The sequence below is a fragment of the Pecten maximus genome, chromosome 7 (genome assembly GCF_902652985.1).
Source record: "Pecten maximus chromosome 7, xPecMax1.1, whole genome shotgun sequence".
NCBI lineage: Eukaryota > Metazoa > Mollusca > Bivalvia > Pectinida > Pectinidae > Pecten > Pecten maximus.
The window spans coordinates 7,465,012-7,487,137 of NC_047021.1; the positions used below are offsets into that span (position 1 = coordinate 7,465,012).

At 38.5% G+C, this 22,126-nt stretch overlaps 1 protein-coding gene across 1 annotated transcript in view; it reads left to right on the forward strand.

The window, feature by feature from the left end:
* The window catches only part of LOC117331477 (tyrosine-protein phosphatase 99A-like), an 83,262-nt gene that overhangs the window by 52,325 nt on the left and 8,811 nt on the right, over positions 1-22,126 (forward strand). The window contains 16 exon segments of the mRNA XM_033890205.1: positions 3,654-3,768; positions 4,830-4,936; positions 5,528-5,625; positions 5,763-5,859; positions 12,395-12,474; positions 12,779-12,913; positions 13,314-13,448; positions 13,630-13,778; positions 14,927-14,945; positions 14,947-15,063; positions 15,273-15,422; positions 16,043-16,213; positions 16,439-16,567; positions 18,576-18,707; positions 19,921-20,066; positions 20,395-20,530. Coding sequence (XP_033746096.1) covers positions 3,654-3,768; positions 4,830-4,936; positions 5,528-5,625; positions 5,763-5,859; positions 12,395-12,474; positions 12,779-12,913; positions 13,314-13,448; positions 13,630-13,778; positions 14,927-14,945; positions 14,947-15,063; positions 15,273-15,422; positions 16,043-16,213; positions 16,439-16,567; positions 18,576-18,707; positions 19,921-20,066; positions 20,395-20,530 — 1,916 coding nt within the window.

Below are 22,126 nucleotides of genomic sequence, written 5' to 3' on the forward strand. Positions count from 1 at the left end.
TCTAACTATTGTTCATCCTATAGAACAACTTATTGTGTGAATACTTAAAACAATTCTAAACATGCCTATTAACATTGTGTTACTCCCAATGTGTTTATTCATTTGACTCATTGCCATTAGCCTGTGCTATTTGCATGACCTTCAATGATGACACTACATTCCAAAGACAACAGTTGATGATGATGTCATACAATAAAATATACAACAGTTTATGATGATGTCATACAGTAAAAAGACAACAGTATATTGTGATATACAGTAAAAAGACAACAGTTTATGGTGATGTCATACAATCAAAAGACAACAGTATATTGTGATGTCATACAGTAAAAAGACAACAGTATATTGCGATATACAGTAAAAAGACAACAGTTTATGGTGATGTCATACAATCAGAAGACAACAGTATATTGTGATGTCATACAATCAAAAGACAACATTTTATGGTGATGTCATACAATCAAAAGACAACAGTTTATGGTGATGTCATACAATCAGAAGACAACAGTTTATTGAATATTATAGCACAATTTATTGATGACTTATATTTATTCGTTAAAAGAGGACTTGTATATGTTTAGTCAAACAAATTAATACTCCTACCAGTTGCATGAAAATTCTGTTTGTTGGAGCTATCTATCTATAATGTTGTTATCTGTCTCCCCCCCCCCCCCCCCCCCCCCCCACCCCCCCTCCCTTTCCCACCAGTTCCTCACCATCCCTTACACTACCCCAGGGACCAAAGAGGGTCAAATTGACTAAAATTTCAAAACTTTCTTCTCATCTCCCAAATATGGTAGAATCAAATACTCTTCACAGATGGAAAGGTTTCAGGTCCTTTACCAAAATTGTGAATTTCGTGACTCTTGGATATGACGTTTTCCTCTGGAGAGGGAGTAAAGTTTACAAGTTAAATTTTAACTATCATTTGTTTGATTTCTGTTTGAATTTATTCTAACTTTGTTAACGTTATCAGCATGGGATGAAGACTTGATGGTATGCACGTATTGGCCCTGACTGACCACCTGGGCTGATGAGCGGGGCCAAAAAGGGTCAAATTAACAGAAATATTTCAAAACTCAGGTGACCATTAAGGCCCATGGGCCTTTTGTTCATCATTATTTAATTATAATATTTTCCCCAAAGAATAAAAACTGATAGACTTTCATCAAATATGATTATTAAATATCTCTGGTACAGTGTGGTATGAACCTCATTATTGATCTACAAAGTCAATATTTCTGCTAAAGATCATGTCTTGACCTTTTGCCTGATGAACTCATATGCTTCTGTGACCTTAAGTTGACCTGAACTTCCTCACTTAGCCACTAGCCACGGTGACTTTCATTGGAGTCAGTAATGTTAAAATTAATCATGAATGGCTGCCCTCAATAACCGGCAATTGTCAGGGAATTAAATATTGACATTGTCACGTGGTGGTCCTTAACATCTGTACATGCTCCACGCCGACAGATCAGGTGTAAACAGGTGTAGGCTGAAGGATTTGAAAATGATTATGTACCTTGACAAAGAGCAATATCCTTGGTAATAAATCTCATCTCAAAGATAGAGGTATCCATAGTAACACTAAAATGTGTATCATAGGGATACTGCCAAGGAGATGGTTTTATTAAGTCGTCTTGGTTTTTCATTTCATTCCTCAACTTTTTTTTCTTCAAAAATATATTTAAGATAATTTGAATACACATTTTAAGCACATATTTAGTTTGCATGTATTTGTAGCTATTTTTTTTTTTTTTTTTTTTAGAAAATTTGCATTTTCAGAAGCATTTTATGCATAATATGTTGTCACTGGAATATACCTTTATATATTATACAAACTCAGAGTTCAACTTAACTCCAATCCACATTAACTCCACCCCACCACTCCCTGGATCCACCTCACCTGAACTCCACCCCACCACCCCCTAGATCCACCTCACCTGAACTTCACCCCACCACCCCCTGGATCCACTTCACCTTAACTCCACTCCAGCAGCCCCATGGATCCACCTCACCTGAACTCCACCCCGCCACCCCCTGTATCCACCTCACCTGAACTCCACCTAACCACCCCCTAGATCCACCTCACCTGAACTTCACCCCACCACCCCCTGGATCCACTTCACCTTAACTCCACTCCAGCAGCCCCATGGATCCACCTCACCTGAACTCCACCCCACCACCCCCTGTATCCACCTCAACTGAACTTCACCCCACCACCCCCTGGATCCACTTCACCTTAACTCCACTCCAGCAGCCCCATGGATCCACCTCACCTGAACTCCACCCCCCCCCCCCCCCCTGTATCCACCTCAACTGAACTCCACCCCACCACCCCCTGTATCCACCTCAACTGAACTCCACCCCACCACCCCCTGGATCCACTTCACCTGAACTCCACCCAACCATCTTCTGGATCAACCTCACCTGAACACAACCCCACCACACCCTGGATCCACTTCACCTGAACACAACCCCACCACACCCTGGATCCACTTCACCTGAACTCCATCCAACCACCCCCTGGATCCTCTTCAAATAAACCACTACCTCTACCCCTGGAACATACTATATTGCTGTATTGTCATATATCTGTATTGATGATGTGTTGTAACATTGTAGTACTAGTATTAAACAAGTAGTGTTTTAATCTGTAGTGTAAATAAAAGCAATTTAGATGCTTCATGCATTTAGGATATTATATTAATAATTAACCAATTGTTACTTAAGGCCCATTATGAGAATGTGGTGACCTATAATTATTATGTTATCTGTCCAGATTTAATTTTCATGTACAAATTTCAAACCATTATTCCTTACCAAAAAACTTAGGAGAGGGGACCACATACAGGACAACAAAATGATCATTTCACAAATATTACATTGAGCATTTTTATACATTAGGTATCAAAGGTAGAAAAATACAAACCATATATTTGTGTATTCATGTAACTCGGAGAGTGATATACTACCAAATTATAGTGTGACTGGTGGGTGTATTATATGTCCATAGTGATATACGTTGGGCGTCGGTCCTTTTATCTGCTCGTTACTGTTGTTTTGATAACTCACCTGTATAACGATGTCATCACATTTCCCCTGTGACGAACAGGATTTATGATGTTAACAAGGGTATGCAATGTATAACTGGGATATACAATGTATAACTGGGATATACAATGTATAGCTAGGATATACAATGTATAACAAGGGTATACAATGTATAACTGGGATATACAATGTATAACTGGGATATACAATGTATAACAAGGGTATACAATGTATAACTGGGATATACAATGTATAACTGGTATATACAAGGTATAACTGGGATATACAAGGTATAACTGGGATATACAAGGTATAACTAAGATTTATGATGTGTAACTAGGATATTGTGATGCTTAAAAAGGATATACAATGTATATGATATGTGACACATAACTAAGATATGTGATGCATAAATAGGATGTTAGGATGTGTGATGTATGACTGATATATAATGTATAATTAGGATGTATGATTATATTTAGGAAATACAATGTATAACAAGGATGTATGATGTATAACTGATATACAATGTATAATTAGGATATATGATTATACAATATACTATGAATAATAGTTTCATTTTCAATATCTATATCCAGATCCTGCTGCCATGGAGGAGGCTGAACAGGAAATCATGTCAGCTGGCATTGTAGCTGGGATCGTGTGTGGCCTTGTTTTCATCCTCATGTGCATCTTGGTATTTATTGGCTGCAGGTAAGGAGGATATTGTACCACTAGCTGTCCTCGTTAGTAGTTACTGGATGGTAGGTTAGGAGGAAAGTGTACCACTAGCTGTCCTCGTTAGTAGTTATTGGATGGTAGGTAAGGAGGATATTGTACCACTAGCTGTCCTCGTTAGTAGTTATTGGATGGTAGGTAAGGAGGATATTGTACAACTAGCTGTCCTCGTTAGTAGTTATTGGATGGTAGGTAAGGAGGATATTGTACCACTAGCTGTCCTCGTTAGTAGTTATTGTATGGTAGGTAAGGAGGATATTGTACCACTAGCTGTCCTCGTTAGTAGTTATTGTATGGTAGGTAAGGAGGATATTGTACCACTAGCTGTCCTCGTTAGTAGTTATTGTATGATAGGTAAGGAGGATATTGTACCACTAGCTGTCCTCGTTAGTAGTTATTGGATGGTAGGTAAGGAGGATATTGTACCACTAGCTGTCCTCGTTAGTAGTTATTGTATGGTAGGTAAGGAGGATATTGTACCACTAGCTGTCCTCGTTAGTAGTTATTGTATGGTAGGTAAGGAGGATATTGTACCACTAGCTGTCCTCGTTAGTAGTTATTGGATAGTAGGTTAGGAGGATATTGTACCACTAGCTGTCCTCGTTAGTAGTTATTGGATGGTTGGTAAGGAGGATATTGTACCACTAGCTGTCCTCGTTAGTAGTTATTGTATGGTAGGTAAGGAGGATATTGTACCACGAGCTGTCCTCGTTAGTAGTTATTGGATGGTAGGTAAGGAGGATATTGTACCACTAGCTGTCCTCGTTAGTAGTTATTGTATGGTAGGTAAGGAGGATATTGTACCACTAGCTGTCCTCGTTAGTAGTTATTGTATGGTAGGTAAGGAGGCCATAAGCTTATAGACAGACTACACTCTGTTGTCCCTACACTTTATCCTGAAGTGAATGTATTCTGCTAGTTTTCCAGGAATAGGTTTTTGTAGATATTGCTTTACCTGATAAGAAAGCTGTGTTTATTTCTATGATTGAAGAAATACTGCCAGTCTAGTGTGTAAAATACATCTCCATAAATTACAGGTCACTTACATGCAGGAAATATTACCAGGCTGCGTTTGACTACCTTGCTGTCCCTACCAACAACAATTCTCCACCAACAACTGTCATCAATATCCCGGAACCGTTGGGTAAGAATAAAGGATTACAAATTCTTACTTTGGTTTAGATCAAAAATAAGGTTAAAGAGTAAAATATCATTTTTTCTCTGTCTTTAGTTTATTTGTGGAAGTCCTACTGAAGAGAATAAAGGATTTCTCTTCTGTATATACAACATGCAATGATAGTGTGTACTTTCTTAGGTGATTTAGAGCTTTCAGATTATTTCGTGGGCCATTGCAACAATAATATAAGAATAATTACAACAATATTCAGGGTTCCATAGCAACCACGAAAACAACAAAAGTTTATACTCAATGAATGTTTCATGTTATACAGTATCAGAATTTGTGATGAAAGAAAGATTCTTAAGGAATTGGGCGTTTTGATTGTTGCATTTTTGTCAGAACATGATATTAATAGTCTTGTATGGAGAGAAAATGAAAATGAAATTTTTCATCTGTCATGTGTAAAGATGACTTACCAGAAGGAATTCGAAGTAATGGTTGACTGATGGGCATTTTGTTTATGGCTGTTAATTGATCAGATTGAACAATTTTTACAAATTAAAAGATTGCATGCTGTATATAGATAACCAGACGATGACATGCATTGGTTTACAGAGGAGATCAGTTATCAGCCAATACCAGTCGCAGATTTCCTTCAGCATGTGCGGTCTCTGCATGCTGATAGTGACGTGGGCTTCTCACAGGAATTTGCTGTAAGTCATTATACTTTATCTCAAATTTACACAAATTTCTTCTGGTTCTAGCTCATTTTGGTTCTTGTTAAAATAACTTCTCGATTTTTTCCAATTTGTTAGGTAAATGTTTTCAGTATAGTTTTACCTGTTTCCAGGATATAAACAAGCAGACCTGTGGCTGGACCATACGTGCGGATGCCTCCAATCAACATGAAAACAAGTCTAAAAACAGATACATTAACATTATAGCTTGTGAGTATTTTGTTTATTATATCAGTAATTCCATTAGCCTAGTAGATATGGAGGAGGAAGGAAACAAAAGTCACATCATTGTACATGTATGATGTATATTTTGTTTATTATATCAGTAATTCCATTAGCCTAGTAGATATGGAGGAGGAAGGAAACAAAGTCACATCATTGTACATGTATGATGTATATTTTGTTTATTATATCAGTAATTCCATTAGCCTAGTAGATATGGAGGAGGAAGGAAACAAAAGTCACATCATTGTACATGTATGATGTATATTTTGTTTATTATATCAGTAATTCCATTAGCCCAGTAGATATGGAGGAGGAAGGAAACAATAGTCACATCATTGTATATGTATGATGTATATTTTGTTTATTATATCAGTAATTCCATTAGCCCAGTAGATATGGAGGAGGAAGGAACCAATAGTCACATCATTGTATATGTATGATGTATATTTTGTTTATTATATCAGTAATTCCATTAGCCCAGTAGATATGGAGGAGGAAGGAAACAAGAGTCACATCATTGTACATGTATGATGTATATTTTGTTTATTATATCAGTAATTCCATTAGCCCAGTAGATATAGAGGAGGAAGGAAACAAGAGTCACATCATTGTACATGTATGATGTATATTTTGTTTATTATATCAGTAATTCCATTAGCCCAGTAGATATGGAGGAGGAAGGAAACAATAGTCACATCATTGTACATGTATGATGTATATTTTGTTTATTATATCAGTAATTCCATTAGCCCAGTAGATATGGAGGAGGAAGGAAACAAGAGTCACATCATTGTACATGTATGATGTATATTTTGTTTATTATATCAGTAATTCCATTAGTCCAGTAGATATGGAGGAGGAAGGAAACAAGAGTCACATCATTGTACATGTATGATGTATATTTTGTTTATTATATCAGTAATTCCATTAGTCCAGTAGATATGGAGGAGGAAGGAAACAAGAGTCACATCATTGTACATGTATGATGTATATTTTGTTTATTATATCAGTAATTCCATTAGTCCAGTAGATATGGAGGAGGAAGGAAACAAGAGTCACATCATTGTACATGTATGATGTATATTTTGTTTATTATATCAGTAATTCCATTAGCCCAGTAGATATGGAGGAGGAAGGAAACAATAGTCACATCATTGTACATGTATGATGTATATTTTGTTTATTATATCAGTAATTCCATTAGCCCAGTAGATATGGAGGAGGAAGGAAACAAGAGTCACATCATTGTACATGTATGATGTATATTTTGTTTATTATATCAGTAATTCCATTAGCCTAGTAGATATGGAGGAGGAAGGAAACAAGAGTCACATCATTGTACATGTATGATGTATATTTTGTTTATTATATCAGTAATTCCATTAGCCTAGTAGATATGGAGGAGGAAGGAAACAAGAGTCACATCATTGTACATGTATGATGTATATTTTGTTTATTATATCAGTAATTCCATTAGCCCAGTAGATATGGAGGAGGAAGGAAACAATAGTCACATCATTGTACATGTATGATGTATATTTTGTTTATTATATCAGTAATTCCATTAGCCCAGTAGATATGGAGGAGGAAGGAAACAAGAGTCACATCATTGTACATGTATGATGTATATTTTGTTTATTATATCAGTAATTCCATTAGCCCAGTAGATATGGAGGAGGAAGGAAACAAGAGTCACATCATTGTACATGTATGATGTATATTTTGTTTATTATATCAGTAATTCCATTAGCCTAGTAGATATAGAGGAGGAAGGAAACAAGAGTCACATCATTGTACATGTATGATGTATATTTTGTTTATTATATCAGTAATTCCATTAGCCTAGTAGATATGGAGGAGGAAGGAAACAATAGTCACATCATTGTACATGTATGATGTATATTTTGTTTATTATATCAGTAATTCCATTAGCCTAGTAGATATGGAGGAGGAAGGAAACAAGAGTCACATCATTGTACATGTATGATGTATATTTTGTTTATTATATCAGTAATTCCATTAGCCCAGTAGATATGGAGGAGGAAGGAAACAATAGTCACATCATTGTACATGTATGATGTATATTTTGTTTATTATATCAGTAATTCCATTAGCCCAGTAGATATGGAGGAGGAAGGAAACAATAGTCACATCATTGTACATGTATGATGTATATTTTGTTTCCTTTAGATTGTTGTGAAGCCCAAACATTGACCTCTGTAATATGGACAGATGGCTAAGTCCAACAGTTAAATATTGACCTCTGTGATATGGGCAGATGGCTAAGTCCAACAGTTAAATATTGACCTCTGTAATATGGACAGATGGCTAAGTCCAACAGTTAAATATTGACCTCTGTAATATGGGCAGATGGCTAAGTCCAACAGTTAAATATTGACCTCTGTGATATGGGCAGATGGCTAAGTCCAACAGTTAAATATTGACCTCTGTAATATGGACAGATGGCTAAGTCCAACAGTTAAATATTGACCTCTGTGATATGGGTAGATGGCTAAGTCCAACAGTTAAATATTGACCTCTGCGATATGGGTAGATGGCTAAGTCCAACAGTTAAATATTGACCTCTGTAATATGGGTAGATGGCCAAGTCCAACAGTTAAATATTGACCTCTGTGATATGGGTAGATGGCTAAGTCCAACAGTTAAATATTGACCTCTGTAATATGGACAGATGGCTAAGTCCAACAGTTAAATATTGACCTCTGTAATATGGACAGATGGCTAAGTCCAACAGTTAAATATTGACCTCTGTGATATGGGTAGATGGCCAAGTCCAACAGTTAAATATTGACCTCTGCGATATGGGTAGATGGCTAAGTCCAACAGTTAAATATTGACCTCTGTAGTATGGGTAGATGGCCAAGTCCAACAGTTAAATATTGACCTCTGTGATATGGGTAGATGGCTAAGTCCAACAGTTAAATATTGACCTCTGTAATATGGACAGATGGCTAAGTCAAACAGTTAAATATTGACCTCTGTAATATGGGCAGATGGCTAAGTCCAACAGTTAAATATTGACCTCTGTAATATGGGCAGATGGCTAAGTCCAACAGTTAAATATTGACCTCTGTAATATGGGCAGATGGCCAAGTCCAACAGTTACATATTGACCTCTGTAATATGGGTAGATGGCTAAGTCCAACAGTTAAATATTGACCTCTGTAATATGGGCAGATGGCTAAGTCCAACAGTTAAATATATACCTCTGTAATATGGGCAGATGGCTAAGTCCAACAGTTAAATATTGACCTCTGTAATATGGGCAGATGGCTAAGTCCAACAGTTAAATATTGACCTCTGCAATATGGGCAGATGGCTAAGTCCAACAGTTAAATATTGACCTCTGCAATATGGGCAGATGGCTAAGTCCAACAGTTAAATATTGACCTCTGCAATATTGGCAGATGGCTAAGTCCAACAGTTAAATATTGACCTCTGTAATATGGGTAGATGGCTAAGTCCAACAGTTAAATATTGACCTCTGTAATATGGGTAGATGGCTAAGTCCAACAGTTAAATATTGACCTCTGTAATATGGACAGATGGCTAAGTCAAACAGTTAAATATTGACCTCTGCAATATGGGCAGATGGCTAAGTCCAACAGTTAAATATTGACCTCTGTAATATGGGCAGATGGCTAAGTCCAACAGTTAAATATTGACCTCTGTAATATGGGCAGATGGCCAAGTCCAACAGTTACATATTGACCTCTGTAATATGGGTAGATGGCTAAGTCCAACAGTTAAATATTGACCTCTGTAATATGGGCAGATGGCTAAGTCCAACAGTTAAATATATACCTCTGTAATATGGGCAGATGGCTAAGTCCAACAGTTAAATATTGACCTCTGTAATATGGGCAGATGGCTAAGTCCAACAGTTAAATATTGACCTCTGTAATATGGACAGATGGCTAAGTCCAACAGTTAAATATTGACCTCTGTGATATGGGCAGATGGCTAAGTCCAACAGTTAAATATTGACCTCTGTAATATGGACAGATGGCTAAGTCCAACAGTTAAATATTGACCTCTGTAATATGGGCAGATGGCTAAGTCCAACAGTTAAATATTGACCTCTGTGATATGGGCAGATGGCTAAGTCCAACAGTTAAATATTGACCTCTGTAATATGGACAGATGGCTAAGTCCAACAGTTAAATATTGACCTCTGTGATATGGGTAGATGGCCAAGTCCAACAGTTAAATATTGACCTCTGCGATATGGGTAGATGGCTAAGTCCAACAGTTAAATATTGACCTCTGTAATATGGGTAGATGGCCAAGTCCAACAGTTAAATATTGACCTCTGTGATATGGGTAGATGGCTAAGTCCAACAGTTAAATATTGACCTCTGTAATATGGACAGATGGCTAAGTCCAACAGTTAAATATTGACCTCTGTAATATGGACAGATGGCTAAGTCCAACAGTTAAATATTGACCTCTGTGATATGGGTAGATGGCCAAGTCCAACAGTTAAATATTGACCTCTGCGATATGGGTAGATGGCTAAGTCCAACAGTTAAATATTGACCTCTGTAGTATGGGTAGATGGCCAAGTCCAACAGTTAAATATTGACCTCTGTGATATGGGTAGATGGCTAAGTCCAACAGTTAAATATTGACCTCTGTAATATGGACAGATGGCTAAGTCAAACAGATAAATATTGACCTCTGTAATATGGGCAGATGGCTAAGTCCAACAGTTAAATATTGACCTCTGTAATATGGGCAGATGGCTAAGTCCAACAGTTAAATATTGACCTCTGTAATATGGGCAGATGGCCAAGTCCAACAGTTACATATTGACCTCTGTAATATGGGTAGATGGCTAAGTCCAACAGTTAAATATTGACCTCTGTAATATGGGCAGATGGCTAAGTCCAACAGTTAAATATATACCTCTGTAATATGGGCAGATGGCTAAGTCCAACAGTTAAATATTGACCTCTGTAATATGGGCAGATGGCTAAGTCCAACAGTTAAATATTGACCTCTGCAATATGGGCAGATGGCTAAGTCCAACAGTTAAATATTGACCTCTGCAATATGGGCAGATGGCTAAGTCCAACAGTTAAATATTGACCTCTGCAATATTGGCAGATGGCTAAGTCCAACAGTTAAATATTGACCTCTGTAATATGGGTAGATGGCTAAGTCCAACAGTTAAATATTGACCTCTGTAATATGGGTAGATGGCTAAGTCCAACAGTTAAATATTGACCTCTGTAATATGGACAGATGGCTAAGTCAAACAGTTAAATATTGACCTCTGTAATATGGGCAGATGGCTAAGTCCAACAGTTAAATATTGACCTCTGTAATATGGGCAGATGGCTAAGTCCAACAGTTAAATATTGACCTCTGTAATATGGGCAGATGGCCAAGTCCAACAGTTACATATTGACCTCTGTAATATGGGTAGATGGCTAAGTCCAACAGTTAAATATTGACCTCTGTAATATGGGCAGATGGCTAAGTCCAACAGTTAAATATATACCTCTGTAATATGGGCAGATGGCTAAGTCCAACAGTTAAATATTGACCTCTGCAATATGGGTAGATGGCCAAGTCCAACAGTTAAATATTGACCTCTGCAATATGGGCAGATGGCTAAGTCCAACAGTTAAATATTGACCTCTGCAATATGGGCAGATGGCTAAGTCCAACAGTTAAATATTGACCTCTGCAATATTGGCAGATGGCTAAGTCCAACAGTTAAATATTGACCTCTGTAATATGGGTAGATGGCTAAGTCCAACAGTTGAATATTGACCTCTGTAATATGGGCAGATGGCCAAGTCCAACAGTTAAATATTGACCTCTGTAATATGGGTAGATGGCTAAGTCCAACAGTTAAATATTGACCTCTGCAATATGGGTAGATGGCCAAGTCCAACAGTTAAATATTGACCTCTGCGATATGGGCAGATGGCTAAGTCCAACAGTTAAATATTGACCTCTGCGATATGGGCAGATGGCTAAGTCCAACAGTTAAATATTGACCTCTGCAATATGGGCAGATGGCTAAGTCCAACAGTTAAATATTGACCTCTGCGATATGGGCAGATGGCTAAGTCCAACAGTTAAATATTGACCTCTGCGATATGGGCAGATGGCCAAGTCCAACAGTTACATATTGACCTCTGCGATATGGGTAGATGGCTAAGTCCAACAGTTAAATATTGACATCTGCTATATGGGCAGATGGCCAAGTCCAACTGTTACATATTGACAATGGAGCCGTTGCTGACCTATCAGTGTTCTAGTCTATAAATGTGTTATAGTAATGGTTTATTTTAGCTTAGTGTTACACTGAACCTTAAAACTGTATAATCTTAAAGTGAACTCTATAATGATTATGTAGGCCTTATGCTGGTGAAGCAGGTACTCATATCCATATGAGATTTATCCCATGTGTTGGAATGAACAAAAGGTTGTTAGCTCTTACATGAGTGAATGTGTTTAAATGTTGTGATGTTTGTGATTGTAGTTGACCATAGTCGGGTCATGCTGAAACCCATCAATGGACGGTTGAGGAGTTCAGACTACATTAATGCTAATTACGCTGATGTAAGTATTTTGCTGAAACAATTGTTACTCAGGATCAATTCAAGATGCTGTCTACATTTTGAGATCAAAAGAAGGGAAGATTTTAAGCCCAGTTGGTTAAAATGACACAGGTAGCAGAGGAAGCAACATTTTTTCTATTCTTGCTGTTTTTATAAGGCACTTCAAACATTTTCCAAAACAAATTGAAAATAGTTATTCAATAATAAATGAATGATAAAAAATTGGGCATATGTGTGTAAAATGACATTGATTGTTTGATGTAAGAAAATGGCAGAATAAACTTTATTGATGTGTTTTGTTTTAGGGATACAAGAAACCAAAAGCTTACATTGCAACCCAAGGCCCACTTCCCTCAACCTTCGCTGATTTCTGGAGGATGGTGTGGGAACAGAACTCGGTTGTCATAGTGATGATCACAAAATTAGTAGAGCGTGGCAAGGTATGTTGTATCTCAACATGTTGTCATAGTGATGATCACAAAATTAGTAGAGCGTGGCAAGGTATGTTGTACCTCAACATGTTGTCATAGTGATGATCACAAAATTAGTAGAGCGTGGCAAGGTATGTTGTATCTCAACATATTGTCATAGTAATGATTCCGAAATTGGTAGAGGAAATACATTTACCTTGAATTGGTTCATGGGGTACTTTTGTATAAGACAGGAAGAGTTGTTTCCCCTTGTCTTTGAACATTTTTCAAGATTATGACATGATGTGTAAAGAAACACTTCCTTCAAAATTTCTTAAATTTTAGAAGGATTTTCATTTGATAATGTTAAATTTGTCTTCTGTCCTTCTGTCATGCTCATTATAGCGTTTTTTTTTTTTGGTTTCCACAGAGGAAGTGTGACCAGTATTGGCCTGATGATGGTATAGAGTTGTACGGACCTATCCAGGTCAAGCACCTCAACACATTCTCCAGGGCCCATTACACTGTCAGGATGTTTTCACTGAAAAACACAAAACTTAAAAAGGTAGCCAACATTCACACCATTTATGAAAAATATTAAAGAAATGATATATTGATTAAAATAAGTATTGAAATATGTCAATTTTAAGTATCACATAAAAATCGTGTGTACTGCTCATTTGAAATCATATGTTCACATGTCAATACAATATAGAATAGTAAATTTGTTCTGGGTTTATTCACAGCAATACTCTGAGCGGATAGTGTATCATTTCCATTACACTGAGTGGCCAGATCATGGTGTGCCAGACTTCACACTACCAGTGCTAAAGTTTGTACAAAAGTCGGCATACATTAACCCTCCAGGAGCAGGGCCTATAGTAGTCCATTGTAGGTAAGTACTTAGCTCTGGGGGTGGGGCCAGTGCTAGTTCATTGTAGGTAAGTACTTAGCTCTGGGGTTGGGGCCAGTGCTAGTTCATTGTATGTAAGTACTTTGCCCTGGGGGTGGGGCCTATAGTAGTCCATTGTAGTTAAGTACTTAGCTCTGGTGTGGGGCCTATAGTAGTTCATTGTAGGTAAGTACTTAGCTCTGGAGGTGGGGCCAGTGCTAGTCCATTGTAGATAAGTACTTAGCTCTGGGGGTGAGGCCAGTGCTAGTCCATTGTAGGTAAGTACTTAGCCCTGGGGGTGGGGCCAGTGCTAGTCCATTGTATGTAAGTACTTAGCCCTGGAGGTGGGGCCAGTGCTAGTTCATTGTATGTAAGTACTTAGCTCTGGGGATGGGGCCAGTGCTAGTCCATTGTAGGTAAGTACTTAGCCCTGGGGTTGGGGCCAGTGCTAGTCCATTGTATGTAAGTACTTAGCCCTGGGGGTGGGGCCAGTGCTAGTTTATTGTATTGAAGTACTTAGCCCTGGTGGTGGGGGCCATTGCTAGTTCATTGTATGTAAGTACTTAGCCTTGGGGGTGGGGCCAGGGCTAGTTCATTGTATGTAAGTACTTAGCCCTGGGGATGGGGCCAGTGCTAGTTCATTGTATGTAAGTACTTAGCCCTGGGGGTGGGGCCAGTGCTAGTTCATTGTATGTAAGTACTTAGCCCTGAGGTGGGGCCAGTGCTAGTCCATTGTATGTAAGTACTTAGCCCTGGGGTGGAGCCAGTGCTAGTCCATTGTATGGAAGTACTTAGCTCTGGGTAGGGGCCGGTGCTAGTTCATTGTATGTAAGTACTTGGCTCAGGGTGGTGGGACCTTTTAGTCTATTGTAGATAATTATGTAAACATTGCTGGCGGGCCATTATGATTCTATTATAAGTAATGATATCATACTATGATAACAGCAATGTCAGCAGAAGTCAACAGATGGATACAGGCATGGATTTGAAAATTGATTGTCTGCAAATACTTACAGAGTTGTTAAATAAGTGAAATGTAAGATGGATTTTACACTGATACAGAGTTGTTTTATAAGTGAAATGTAAGATGGATTTTCTACCAGCATTTACAGAGTTGTTTTATAAGTGTATTGTTATGATGTATATTACAGTGCTGGTGTAGGTAGGACTGGGCACCTACATCCTTATAGACAGTATGATAGAGGAGATGAAAGATAAGGGTACAATTAATGTAGCGGGATTCCTACTCCACATCCGGCGACAACGAAAGTTCCTCGTTCAAACAGAGGTATGTTACAATCACTAATCAAAATATGAGGACGGCCATATTGGAAAATTAATTTTAAGATAACGAATATTTCTTTTCATTTTAACCTAAACGTTAATAACTGTAAAATATAATAGTTCCTCAAAATAACTGTTGATGTTTTCATGCATTGAAAGTAACTTTCGATTGGGAGTTTCACCTGAATTCATGATGACAATAATATGTTATAGGAGCAGTATATGTTAATACATGATGCCATCGCTGAGTACATCCTTAGTAACGACACCGAGATAAAACACGGTGACCTGACAGGGTACATAGACAAGATCTCTCAGCTTCATGATGGTGAGAAGGAAACTGCCCTGGAGAGGCAGTACAAGGTAGGTAACACCTCTAAATCATGTAAAGTGATTTTGTGTTTTTTAAGATTAATGTTTTTATCCTTACAGGGATATTCTGGACCTGATAGGAACTCTTTGTAATTACATTTAAAAGTATTAACTAATTAGACTGCTTAAATATTGCGCATTGAGGAATCAGGAACAGAAGTGTCACTGGTTCATATAATACAATATATTGGGTAAATACACAAGTGTAATCGCTGTTTACTTTAAGTTCTTTTAGATTGCAATTTCATTGCTTCGTAAGGCTTAATTCTTGTCAAATATTTCACACTGTTCGGCTACTACAATGCAAACCATTTGTGATGCAGTCCGGGCCATTTGAGGATTTACAAACTGATTTATCTAGATCTATACAGAATTTCTATGCATTAAATATCACATGTTTATGTGATAAATCAAGTGTTATGGCTTCCATGAGAAAATATTTAAGTCAATGATTTTGTTATTTTTTGTAAAAAGCATCATATGAAATTGTATTAAACTTTTGTGAAATATCCCTTTCAAAAATAAAAAAATACAAAAACAGCAATATAAAAACCAAAACCCCACCTGGTAATGAACCTCAACATAAAAAGCATTAATTGTTTGTTGTTTAGCTTGTCACTGCCTATAAACCTAAAGACACAGACAAGTTCCCAGCCAATAAAAATATCAACCAGAACAAGAACAGGAACAATGACTTAGTACCACTGACAGTCAAGCGAGTGCCTCTCCCAGCTAAACCAGGCGTGGATGGGTCTGATTACATCAATGCCACCTACCTACAGGTAACACGCCGCTGATACTCTACTGGAAATATACTTATTGTAGCTTTACTGTCTAAATCACAAAATGTTAAATTATCATATGGAATTTGTTACCATGGATATAAAATGCTTTGACATGGTTCAATTACATGAAGAAAATAAACATTTAAAATTTTGTGATCCTGGTACAATTATTTGACTATCTAAGATGAATTGTGTGTTAATGTGTATATTGTGTGATTACAGGGATACAACAAGACCGATGAATTCATTCTGACGCAGCACCCACTTGAGGATACAGTAGAAGATTTCTGGAGGATGGTGTGGGACCAGAACTCTTCTGTTGTTTTCCTTCTGTCACAGCTGGACGACAAGGTATATCTGTCAAAATCTGACCAGTAGCTTTAGGTTCTCACAGCTGGACGACAAGGTATATCTGTCAAAATCTGACCAGTAGCTTTAGGTTCTCACAGCTGGACGACAAGGTATATCTGTCAAAATCTGACCAGTAGCTTTAGGTTCTCACAGCTGGACGACAAGATATATCTGTCAAAATCTGACCAGTAGCTTTAGGTTCTCACAGCTGGACGACAAGGTATATCTGTCAAAATCTGACCAGTAGCTTTAGGTTCTCATAGCTGGATGACAAGGTATATCGGTCAATATCTGACCAGTAGCTTAAGGTTCTCACAGCTGGACGACAAGGTATATCTGTCAATATCTGACCAGTAGCTTTAGGTTCTCGCAGCTGGACGACAAGGTATATCAGTCAATATCTGACCACTAGCTTTAGGTTCTCACAGCTGGACGACAAGGTATATCGGTCAATATCTGACCAGTAACTTTAGGTTCTCACAGCTGGACGACAAGGTATATCTGTCAATATCTGACAGGAAGCTTTAGGTTCTCACATCTGGACGACAAGGTATATCTGTCAAAATCTGACCAGTAACTTTAGGTTCTCACATCTGGACGACAAGGTATATCTGTCAATATCTGACCAGTAACTTTAGGTTCTCACAGCTGGACGACAAGGTATATCTGTCAATATCTGACAGGTAGCTTTAGGTTAAATCAGAACTCTACTATCTTAATTCTCACAGCTGGACGATAAGGTATATCTGTCAATATCTGACAGGTAGCTTAAATTTAAATCAGAACTCTACTATCTTAATTCTCACAGCAGGACGATAAGTTACATCTGTCAATATCTGACCAGTAGCTAAAGTTTAAATCAGAACTTTGCTATCTTATTCTTGTAGCTAGACAACAAAGATAGCTGTACATATTGTACATTAAAATTGCTGGCCATCCCTCCATATCCCAACATCCATGTATTGTTCTGCAGAGAGGGGATTAGGAACCAGTTTACTATTGTTAAAATAGTTCTTAGACTCTATCACAAAAATATATACTTAAGGAAAGTCACAAAAATATAAACATAAAGAAAAAAAACACTGTCTGGTACTCCTTTCTTAATCTCGTTTTCATTTACCGTATAGCGGGAAATTTTAGCGGGGCTTTAATTTGGCAATTTGATAGGTCCGTATAAAGATCGCCAAAATTTACCCGTCAGATTTGAACACCGCCAATTAAAAAGAAGCGAAAATTTCTATTTCGCCAGTAGCTCCCGTTCCAACGTCATTTACTTTTGATAACTCCCAAGAGTAACGAGTGGTGCGGTGCGTAACGTTGGTTGTTGCCTGGCAACTGTCAGCCAAAATGCTGATAGGTACATACGAATAGCTAGTGAACACCTGCTCACGATATATGTATAGCTATACAAGTGTGACATATACCGCATTATAATTAATTTTTGTGAAAACAAAGCCATCTACTCATACTATTCAATGAACTGATGTTAACACTTTACCTGTAGACTCATTGTTAAATTTACCTGTACGTATATACATCATAATTAAATAGCCACGGCGATATCATACGGTTGATTTAATTATCTTTGTACCCATATTGACACTAATTTAGAAAATCTACATGCATGCTTTCGTCTGACGATTTTTGGTAATAGTTTCTGGTTTCGAGACACAGGATGGATAATACACAACACACACTTAATCAACATGGATAGGATGTATGGACATAATTATCTATATATACTGGTAGGTAATATATTCATGTATGCTAAACGCCAAATGAAAACCCTAGATTTAAGGGAAATTGCTCAAATTTAACCCGCCAAATTTCAGTTTTCATGACCAAATCGCCAAATTTTATGACGGCTAAAATTTCTCGCTATACGGTATTAAAGTCAGGTTTAAAGACAGATGATGCCCGTCAATGTGATTTGTTGTTTTTACAAGATTATTATAATGTTGATGTATTGTTTTACATGTTTGAAGTAATTCTGATGTGTATTGTTTAGGAGTACAAGAGGTTCTGGCCTGAGAAGGAGACACCCATGGCTATAGGTACTGGGCTGTTTAAGGTCGTGTTCCAGGAAGAAGAGGTGCTGGCTCGTTACACTGTCAGAGAGTTCCTCCTCGAGTCCACACAGGTAAATAGAGATAATCTCTAGTCCACACAGGTAAATATAGATAATCTCAAGTCCACACAGGTAAATAGAGATAATCTCTAGTCCACACAGATAAATAGAGATAATCTCAAGTCCATACAGGTGAATAGAGATAATCTCTAGTCCACACAGGTGAATAGAGATAATCTCTAGTCCATACAGGTAAATAGAGATAATCTCAAGTCCACACAGGTAAATAGAGATAATCTCAAGTCCACACAGGTAAATAGAGATAATCTCAAGTCCATACAGGTAAATAGAGATAATCTCAAGTCCACACAGGTAAATAGTGATAATCTCAAGTCCACACAGGTAAATAGAGATAATCCCAAGTCCACACAGGTAAATAGTGATAATCTCAAGTCCATACAGGTGGATAGAGATAATCTCAAGTCCACACAGGAAAATAGAGATAATCTCAAGTCCACACAGGTAAATAGTGATAATCTCTAGTCCACACAGGTAAATAGAGATAATCTCTAGTCCACACAGGTAAATAGAGATAATCTCTAGTCCACACAGGTAAATAGAGATAATCTCAAGTCCACACAGGTAAATAGAGATAATCTCAAGTCCACACAGGTAAATAGAGATAATCTCTAGTCCACACAGGTAAATAGAGATAATCTCTAGTCCACACAGGTAAATAGAGATAATCTCAAGTCCACACAGGTAAATAGAGATAATCTCAAGTCCACACAGGTAAATAGAGATAATCTCAAGTCCACACAGGTAAATAAAGATAATCTCTAGTCCACACAGGTAAATAGAGGTAATCTCTTGTCCACACAGGTAAATAGAGATAATCTCAAGTCCACACAGGTAAATAGAGATAATCTCAAGTCCACACAGGTAAATAAAGATAATCTCTAGTCCACACAGGTAAATAGAGATAATCTCTTGTCCACACAGGTAAATAGAGATAATCTCTAGTCCACACAGGTAAATATAGATAATCTGACTTTGCATACAGAACAATTTTTCAAAATGAAAAACAGACTTTAGCCTGTCAAAAAAGATGGCTTTTGATAAAAACTAAAACTATAATTTGACCAATACCAATTCATTAACTGTCCATACAACAGGGTTCCAGATAATTAGCGGATGCTACGTCTGGTGTTACAAATAGTTTAACTGTCATAATGCTGCTATTTATGTGTTTTTCTGACCCAGTAGTGTGCTATGTTGTTTTTAGGACGACTACGTGTTGATGACACGGATCCTTACATGTGATGGCTGGCCCCAGAAGGAGCAGCCCCTGTGGAAAGCTTTTGACATGATAGAGACTGTCAAGGACCTCCACAAACAGAACGATATCGGACCAGTCATTGTCGTTGACAGGTATGTCACTGAATCAGTTGTCAAAGATAGACTTCTTATCAACAAACACTTTAGTATATTGAACAACTTAAATGACATCTATTGCCAAACCATGTGTGAACAGCTAAGGCAGATTTTATATCAAACAATGGATTTGATTTTAAATAAAATGATGGATCAGATTGTTGCCGTTCATACATTTTAAGATGTGTATAAATCACAGAAAAGTAGATAGAGTAAAGCAGTCTGTCAGATAAATATTAATGGAAAATTGAAAGGTTTGAGGTGTGATGGTTATCCTGACCTAGTAATGAATGTTAAAGAATATCTACTATTGTCTCCCTGTCAGGTACGGCGGAGTAGAAGGCTGTGTGTTCTGTGCCCTCTGGTCGCTACACGACCAACAGATTCACGACAAAGTGGTGGATACGTATCATCTTTGTAAACTGTTCCACCTCAAACGACCAGGCATCATAGGGACACTGGTAAGTTGTTGTAGCCACCCTCAGCCATCATACCCACCACAACAAAGTTTGGGAAGAAGAAGTTGTTGTAGCCACCCTCAGTCATCATACCCACCACAACAAAGTTTGGGAGGGGGAAGTTGTTGTAGCCACCCTCAGCCATCATACCCACCACAACAAAGTTTGGGAGGGGGAAGTTGTTGTAGCCACCCTCAGCCATCATACCCACCACAACAAAGTTTGGGAGGGGGAAGTTGTTGTAGCCACCCTCAGTCATCATACCCACCACAACAAAGTTTGGGAGGGGGATGTTGTTGTAGCCACCCTCAGCCATCATACCCACCACAACAAAGTTTGGGAGGGGGAAGTTGTTGTAGCCACCCTCAGCCATCATACCCACCACAACAAAGTTTGGGAGGGGGAAGTTGTTGTAGCCACCCTCAGCCATCATACCCACCACAACAAAGTTTGGGAGGGGGAAGTTGTTGTAGCCACCCTCAGTCATCATACCCACCACAACAAAGTTTGGGAGGGGGAAGTTGTTGTAGCCACCCTCAGTCATCATACCCACCACAACAAAGTTTGGGAGGGGGAAGTTGTTGTAGCCACCCTCAGCCATCATACCCACCACAACAAAGTTTGGGAGGGGGAAGTTGTTGTAGCCACCCTCAGTCATCATACCCACCACAACAAAGTTTGGGAGGGGGATGTTGTTGTAGCCACCCTCAGTCATCATACCCACCACGACAAAGTTTGGGAGGGGGATGTTGTTGTAGCCACCCTCAGTCATCATACCCACCACAACAAAGTTTGGGAGGGGGATGTTGTTGTAGCCACCCTCAGTCATCATACCCACCACGACAAAGTTTGGGAGGGGGATGTTGTTGTAGCCACCCTCAGTCATCATACCCACCACAACAAAGTTTGGGAGGGGGATGTTGTTGTAGCCACCCTCAGTCATCATACCGACCACAACAAAGTTTGGGAGGGGGAAGTTGTTTTAGCCACCCTCAGTCATCATACCCACCACAACAAAGTTTGGGAGGGGGAAGTTGTTGTAGCCACCTTCAGCCATCATACCCACCACAACAAAGTTTGGGAGGGGGAAGTTGTTGTAGCCACCCTCAGTCATCATACCCACCACAACAAAGTTTGGGAGGGGGAAGTTGTTGTAGCCACTCTCAGTCATCATACCCACCACGACAAAGTTTGGGAGGGGGAAGTTGTTGTAGCCACCCTGTAATCAGTCATCATACCCACCACAACAAAGTTTGGGAGGGGGATGTTGTTGTAGCCACCCTGTAATCAGTCATCATACCCACCACAACAAAGTTTGGGAGGGGGAAGTTGTTGTAGCCACCCTCAGCCATCATACCCACCACAACAAAGTTTGGGAGGGGGAAGTTGTTGTAGCCACCCTCAGCCATCATACCCACCACAACAAAGTTTGGGAGGCGGGAAGTTGGTGTAGCCACCCTCAGCCATCATACCCACCACAACAAAGTTTGGGAGGGGGAAGTTGTTGTAGCCACCCTCAGCCATCATATCCACCACAACAAAGTTTGGGAGGGGAAGTTGTTGTAGCCACCCTCAGTCATCATACCCACCACAACAAAG